This window comes from Onthophagus taurus, chromosome 8 (assembly GCF_036711975.1).
Source record: "Onthophagus taurus isolate NC chromosome 8, IU_Otau_3.0, whole genome shotgun sequence".
NCBI lineage: Eukaryota > Metazoa > Arthropoda > Insecta > Coleoptera > Scarabaeidae > Onthophagus > Onthophagus taurus.
In genome coordinates, this window is record NC_091973.1 from 13,120,157 (window position 1) to 13,128,442 (window position 8,286).

Consider the following 8,286-nt stretch of genomic DNA (forward strand, 5'->3'; position numbering starts at 1 on the left):
CTATTTGCCCCCTTCAACCCCCATCCCCCTTCAACCCCATGTTAGTGCCCTATTGGCCCCCTTCAACCCCCATCCCCCTTCAACCCCATGTTAGTGCCCTATTGGTCCTTCAACCCCATGTTAGTGCCCTATTGGTCCCCATCCCCCTTCAACCCCATGTTAGTGCCCTATTGGTCCCCTTCAACCCCATCACCCCCTTCAACCCCATGCTAGCGCCCTAACAGTCGGTTAAAATTTTTTTTTTTTTTTTTTTTTTTTTTTTTTGCCAACGCTCAGGATCGAACCCGGGCTGTCTGGTTGAGAGTCGGGCGTCTTGCCCGCTAGGCTACCGAAGGAAATGAGTTAAAGGTGTTTAAATAACGTTCAAGTAGAGATGACGATGACGGCGCTCATACGTTTATCAGCGCGGAGGCTAATCCCCCGCGGAGCGATGACGACGACGGCGATGACGTCGACGATCGTATGCTTATCAGCGGAAGCTAATCCCCGCGGAGCGATGACTGAATTGAAATAATACTCACCTTAAAATAGGTTATTTATTATTATTATTATTATTGATTGAGGGTAGGAGGAGGAAGAGAAAATCACAAAAAATTAAAGTTAATACATATATTAAAAATTTAAAACATACTCGAATAAAATGATACTATTTTCTACTTAAATATATTTAAACGTTATTCGAAATAGTTGTAAAATGACCCCAAGCCAATGTTTTAATACCATCGGCATCGATACATCGCTTTGAATCATGTGGGGAAAGGGCCAATTTGTTTTGTAAAACGGTAAAAACCGTGTGGTTAAAACTTCTAAATAATAACTGTTTTCTAGACACGATGGAATTTGAATGTAAACAGTCGAAATAATTTTGAAATGAAAGCTTTTGTTTAACCACAGCTTTCCTAATACCTTTAGATTTTTTAGTAACCCGCCCATCAGCAACCCGATTTGCGTACACCTTCGATCTTAAGCCAATAAATTCGACCATTACGTTTCCGCAATTTTCATCCTTCATCTTACCTAAAACCGCTTTATTTTGCAAGGGGATGTCAAACCGATTATCGGGACTGTAGTTAGATGTATCAAATTTATCTAAATTTAATTTAACATCGTTATACACATCGTCAGACTTAATTAGTACGGTGAAACTGTCGGTATCCATGTAACACAACTGAACGTCCTCGCCGTATTTAGGTTTTAAAAAATCATAATAAAAATCGTACATTAATAATTTTGAGAGTTCTAAAACTGTAAAACCAACGTATAGAGGTTTATCGTAAACGATATGAAGACGCTCCATTTGAATTGCCGAAAACGTTTCTGTGAATACTTTAACACTTTTAAAATTTAATTTAGCGATTAAACTCCGAGCTCCAAGTCTAGGTCTACCTGCGGTTTTGTCAGACCTGATATCGTCCCAACTGGTTACTAAGCGGACGTCGACTCGCTTATCAACATTTTCCATGGTTTTACCGAAAACGGCGTTGTTCATTAATTTAAAAAAATCCTTTTCAAAATCATTTTTAGCCGATTGACGTAACTCTGTATTTTTATCTATATATGACTTTAACCAAGGGGATTGTTTAAACGATAAAACTCTATTTACTTTACTTATAATTAATCCGTGTGCAACGGCTTGTTTTAAATTTCTGTAATGAATTACATAATTTGTCTTATCAAATAAATTTGGAATTAATCGTTTATCGCTCTCACATTTACAGTTAGGGGGAATTAAATTTTCGGCTAAGAAAGGTAGATCATTATGCAGGTTGTGCAAGTGTTCGGGATACGCAATATCCACATCTAAAATATATCCGAAATCGTAATCATCGGCTGTATTATTAAAATCTAAATTTTGAATTTCGTTTTCAGTCAACCATTTAAAGTCGGAAACGGGGATAAATTGAGACATTGCCCACCCATACAAATTATTAGCGTCCCAATACATTAAAAATTTTGAAGGCGAATTAGCATCATAATTTTCCATATATTTATTGTTTGCTTTAGCATGACATAGAGAGCATTGTGAAATGCCCCCACGGATACCTTTTTTAACGAAATGAACTTGATCAATATCCGTCAACAATTCCAATTTAATTTTCGTAAATTTTAGCATAGCATCCCAAGATAACCCCGGTGCCGTATAATAATGCGCCGGATCTAAACCGTACGTTTTGAAACATACTCGTCTAAATTTCTCAAATACATCAGCTAATAGAAGAACATCGGTCTTTAAGTATAAATCGGAATAATCCTTAAAAGTATGACAATTAAATTTCTTCCAAACAGTTTGAGCATGGGTATATTGCTCATCAGATATTCCCTCTAAATTTAAATTATTAAAAAATGCCTCTTTAGGGGGTAAGGATGTGGCATTAAGCCTATCAAATGATGACATAAAGGCGTAGGGAAAGATTCCCTTTTTGGTCAACAATTTAAAATAATCATTGTGTGGGTAAAATTTACGCACGTGAATAAAATCAAACTCATTAAGGTTACCTGCTAAAGAATCTAATGAAGATGCCATGAACCGAAATGAATCAACAAATCTTAATTTAAAGAAAACATTTTCAACAGATTTGTCTTCGCTAATTACCTTATCAACCAACACTCTTTTACTAAAACTAATGTATCTTTCTTTATTATTAGGTAACACATCAAGTCCATCTTTGTCTGCATCAGCCATTTCTTTAATAAATAAATGACAATCGTACCCACTAAAGTTATGAAAAAATATCGGAATAAAATTTTGAAGTTTGAAATTTAGATTACAATTTGAATGGGTGGGACCTCGGTATTTACCGCTAATATGACAATGATCACGAACCTTAACCTGGTTTGAAGTAAAAGGATTTTGACAAATAATACAATTTTCGGCCGAATCGAAATGCCGTTGCTCATCGGCCGTTAAAGGTATCATTGGTTTTATAGTTTTAAAGTATTTGCTGTAAAGTAATTTAACATCATCAATTAATTTAGAGATAAAAATTTTAGGCGCATCCGGCCCCGTATACGTTTCAAATTTATTTAAACTGCTATCAGTATTGGAAACAATGTAATAAGCAAAACTGTAAGGTTGATGCTCCTCAATTTTTTCCGTAAAAGATTTAGCGCTACTCTGCTTACAATAATCGATCGGTTTTAAAAGCGATTCAAAGTCGGCGTAGATGACAAATGGTGCCATCTGAGTGAATTTATAATTGTTAAATTCTAAAATATTTTGCGGAGTTTTTAAACCGAAAAAGTTTGGTTTAGATTTTAAATCGGTTGTAGGTAAAACGGTCATCACATGATTACAATCATAAGTCTGATGTGTGAGTAACTTGTCTGCGGATGAAAACCGCGTTAAACATCCATCACAAAGGTGTATAGAGCCGTTACGGTTCACCCACTGGTTTGATATTAGCCTTGAAAGATTTTTAATTAAAACGAAATGTCCCTTGCCGTTTTCATATAGATAAAGCAAATTTATATGAATATCGCGTCTTTGTTTGGTAAAATAAATTGGCCCTTCCACCGTGTATTTACCACTGCTACTACTACTACTTATCAATTCGTAAACATTAATACTTAAATTATTTAATTTTTCTACATTAATTATATCTTTTAAAGTAATGGGAAATGTAATCCCACGCAAATTAAGTACTTGACTATAATGAGGGTAGCTTGTAGTTCGATCGTGACTATGATTTGCAGGATGAAGAGCCGCTGTCAAACACCACGCTAAACAAGCATCGTCCGTATAGTTTTTAATATTTACGCACGCATGTTTTTCAGCAATTACCTGTGGTAAACGTATATACGATGCTCCGGGTATAGGTTCAAATTTATTAATATTAAGCAGGAGGTGAGATACGGAGAAGAAGGCCCACCCAGAGTCGCGTTCTTGAAATTCTTCGCTTTGAGCTAAAATTTCCCTACACATCCCAACATACACCTCATGCAAATCCGTACCCACCGAAACAACTTGAAATTTACAATTAAAATTTTTCTCGGACATTAATACGTCTTCATCCCCATTTTCATCATACGCGGCTTTAACATAATTCGCAAAAAACTCAATCTGAACCTTTATAGAGGGACCACAGCGATCTAAACTAACCTCAATCATTCGTTTAACAGCTCCTTCTGATCTTGTTAGGAACGATGATATATCATCATCGACCAACACGTCTGCGACTCTATAGGTGCAAACTCTACCTTTAAAACATGATTCCAATCTATCGACGTTATCTTCACCTTCGACCGGGGTCGCATGTTCCAATCTTAGATGAGTCCGTAGGTGAGTGGTAGATATAAAGTCAACACCGCAAATTGGACATAAGTTGGAGGGTTGCCGCTGCTTAGGTGAAGGACGTGATGATGTTGATGACACATGTTGAACAGGCTCCGCCGACGTACTTGATGAAGGGTTGGAGGGTTGTTGTTTAGGCGGATGACGCAATGACGTCTGTTCAACCGGACCGACCGATGTACTTTGTAAAGATGGTGGTAGTGGTGGCGGCGGCGGCGACGGCGGCGGCGGCGGCGGCGCAACATAACGTGGAACATCTAGTCCATGTACGCTTCTTTGATGGTGTTTCAATTTGTCGGATCTTGAATAAACTTTTTCGCAGATACTGCATTTAAAGTTCGATTCCCGCACATCACCGTGTTTCAAACGTATATGTCGGGTAAGATTGTGTTTTAAGGTAAACGCACCGTTACACACTTTGCAAAGAAACATTTTATTACGAAATTGAATAAATGTACGCGACGGCCGCTAACGCTGAACTGATAAGCAGCTAGGTGTGTGATTAGAGTTATGAAGGTCGGTCGACACTATCACGAGGTGATCACGTGATCCGATAGGCGCGGCGGACAATATTACGAGGCGATCACGTGATCAAATAGAAACTGTTGTAGTGGAGTTTATTATTTCCAAGTATTCCATCACATAAAAATTAATTTCCGATAAATTATTTAAACAGAATTCTTCAATGGACGTCGTGTTATACATATCGTCGTCGTCAACAAGCTGTAGAGATTTAATGTATTCCATAAAATTTAGGCTATCCAAAAGGTTCATTTTATAGGTAATTAGCTTCTCCATTGCGAAAATCTTATCGATATCCGTTGAATGAAGTAAAATCGGTATGAATACACCACTTTCGGAATCCTCAATCACATACGTTAGATACAGGTAATCATCATCATCATCAAATTCGACCTTTAGGTTACCTTCGGCTAATGGTAGCGTCTGCGAGGAAACTTCTACATTGAAACGTATCAGTTTAAGGGTAGATATTAGATGTTCCCAATCTTGACGTAAAAACGTAATTTGATGCGACTGGGATTCCAAACCTTTGCATGTTCTAACTACGAACTTTACACAGGTTGTACCCCCTCTAGCGACGCTAATTCCAACTTTAATGCTGAAAGATTCAGTTGAAAATTGCGTTTCCCCGATAAATTTAGTCTCCTTTTTTATCAATTCACGATACCGTTTCCACTGCGCGCCGATTGAATTCCAATAATCCAAGCCCATCTCTTCACAGACGTCGCTCACTCCTCCCTCGATATCCATTTCCAATGGAGAACTGAATTTAAATGCACGCAACGGGTGAATATAATTAATTACCCCCTCCCTCCCCCCATCATCTCAATAATTTATGGGAATTGAGAGATTGGTTGAAATGATTGTTGAGAGGAGAGATTTCAATTGATCTAAAATTGATATATAGGGGCAAGTTATCCCTAATATCGATAGACTCTTGTCAGAGGTGCCTACAACCTCCTTTAAATATTCATCGTATTGGAGGATTCGATCGCCAACAAAGAAATTAAATATGCCGTCGGAACCTTTGTAAATCCCATTGAAAGAAGTTGGGATTCCCGGAAAAAGTTCACCAATCGAAACTATAACTCTCTCCTTTCTAAAGTAATTAAAATCCACTTGAATTGCGTACATATCATCGAAAAATATGTAAGGTAAACCGTAATTGCTTGTAACTATCCCGTTAACTCGAGTAAAATTATTAAACCCTAACTCGGTGGAAGTGAACGGCCACACAGACCGCACATTCATACTCTTAAAATCAATTCTGTATATTGCATTTTCCATTATAAGTATAAGGTCACCTATAGGCGAGATAGACACTTTATAACTATAGTCTACAGTACGAAAAACATTCCTCAAAGTCGGCAGCCAATCATTTATGTCTATAGGATTGGGTTGTTTAGGTCGTTTAGACTTTAAATCTATTAACCAAACCCATTGTTTGTAAAACACGTACATGGTTTGATAGTGAATCAAAAAACCGGAAAACTTTGAATCCACATCGCAAACGTCTCTAAAGGGTGAGGGTTGAACGGCAGGATTTGTCGTAGACCGACTCGTCGTGGTCCTATATGATGATGTAACGTGACTTGAAACAGTCGATGATGTATACAATTTGGGTCTACCATATATAGCTTGAATTGCCACAATATCTCTGCTATTCAACTTGAAATCCTCAATTCTCATGTTACCATAGTTGGGATGCATGATGGAATCGAGTTCAACTCGATGCATTAAACCTAAGGAATGTCCAATTTCATGCACCATTACCAAAAATAGGTTATATTTCCCATCTACTGTAGAGTTGGATAAATCAAACTCTAAATCTGAATTTATATGGATTTCAACATTACGCCCATTAATATAAGGATAGTATGCGTGAGCTAAAATCCCATTTTTGAATGTACTACCACACATTGATCCAACGTTCCTTATGCACGTATGGTTGTAACCTTTAAACCCGATTAGAATGTTGACGTCGGTAAACGAGCTCTGAAACTTTAAATCTATATGCTTAGCCCAAACCGCAAATGCCCTTTCAACGATATTGGGAAAGCCATCTGGATATTTATTATAGATGGCCCATTTAACTATTGGGATCCCCCACTTTCGATGTATCGTACGTTTAGCGTCTACTGATATGTCTTCCAAGTCTTTATTCCCACATCTTGGTTTACCAATCAAATCCAAAGTTTTAAAATCAACTTCACCCGATACTGGCAGGTGAAAATATTCCTGCAATTTACGTAACCCTTCCGTCATTGTTGTTGTTGTTGTTGTATATTCCATCTGATGACGATGATGATGATGTAAACCGCTCACATTCCCATTTAAATATCCAAATGCTTTGAGATATTTATAGATTTCCATATCCCTATCGTACATCAAATCTTCCATTAAAATTCGTATTGGAAGCGCCCAGAGCGTATATACTAAAATAACTCTCGCAATGTACATGTTTGCGTGATGGAGGTCAGACACTGAATGCATGAAGGATTCAAAAAGAAATACAATAAATAAAAGTTAATATATGTATTAAAAAAAAATTTAACAACTTCTTATATAACACGTCTATGCAAATTACATAAAAAATTCTTTAAAATTATGGCGTTATTTTGCGAGCAAACTGCGGGAGCATCGTTGTGGAACCAGCATGGATTGGAAGTCGCCGTCAATTTAGTATCTTCTTCAACCGCCTTCTCAGAAAACTCCGAGGCAATATCCCTGACCGTCAAATTCCGATGACATCGGAACCGATAATAGGGTCTGCTTTCCAAAAACTCCCTCTTCTGGCTACCCTTCACATACACCTCATCATAGAACGACAGTATATCATCCAGTAAATTTAACCCCATCGACAGATCCATCCATCCTCCAATATACGATAGTTTATGGTGATTTCGCTCTAAATACTTGGCGGATCGTTGATCTTGAACCGATAAGCATCGAAAGGGTCTGTCAGCCTTGAAGTGGAGATGTACGGCATAGTCGGTGATAAGGTCCAGAAGTGTGAATTCTTTAACTATGAATTCAGAGTCTATATAGAACCCCTGAATATCAACTACCGCTCTACGCAACTCCATAACTCTGACTATGATGCGCAATCGAAATTGACTCAATTAATAACGATTGAGACCTCCCCACTCAGCGGCTTATAGGTATACATAGATTCCTGTATTAGGATACAGTATGCTTTCGTGTTGGCGGGAAAATCTTTATCACTCTGAATTTCAAGCCGCACTTCACATGATGCAGATGGCGCTGCCTCCTCATCATTATTCTTTGTGGTATCAATTACGAATAGAGGTCTTTTCTTGAAACTGTTGAAATCCATTATCGGTTGTTTTCGGTTAGATTCCCAAATGTATGATTGAAATTCCGTATACATTTTATATAGTTCAACGTAGTTTTCCTTCGTAAAATCCAAATTCATAGACTCGAATGGGTAGGAATATGAATTTAAATAGACT

The 8,286-nt window shown here is 37.6% G+C and overlaps 1 protein-coding gene across 1 annotated transcript; it reads right to left on the minus strand.

The window, feature by feature from the left end:
* Positions 1 to 667: 667 nt before the first annotated feature.
* On the minus strand, positions 668 to 4,723 carry LOC139431198 (uncharacterized). Its single transcript, XM_071198836.1, has one exon. The coding sequence runs from the start codon at positions 4,721 to 4,723 to the stop codon at positions 668 to 670; it is 4,056 nt and encodes a 1,351-aa protein (XP_071054937.1).
* Between the last annotated feature and the right edge of the window lie 3,563 nt (positions 4,724 to 8,286).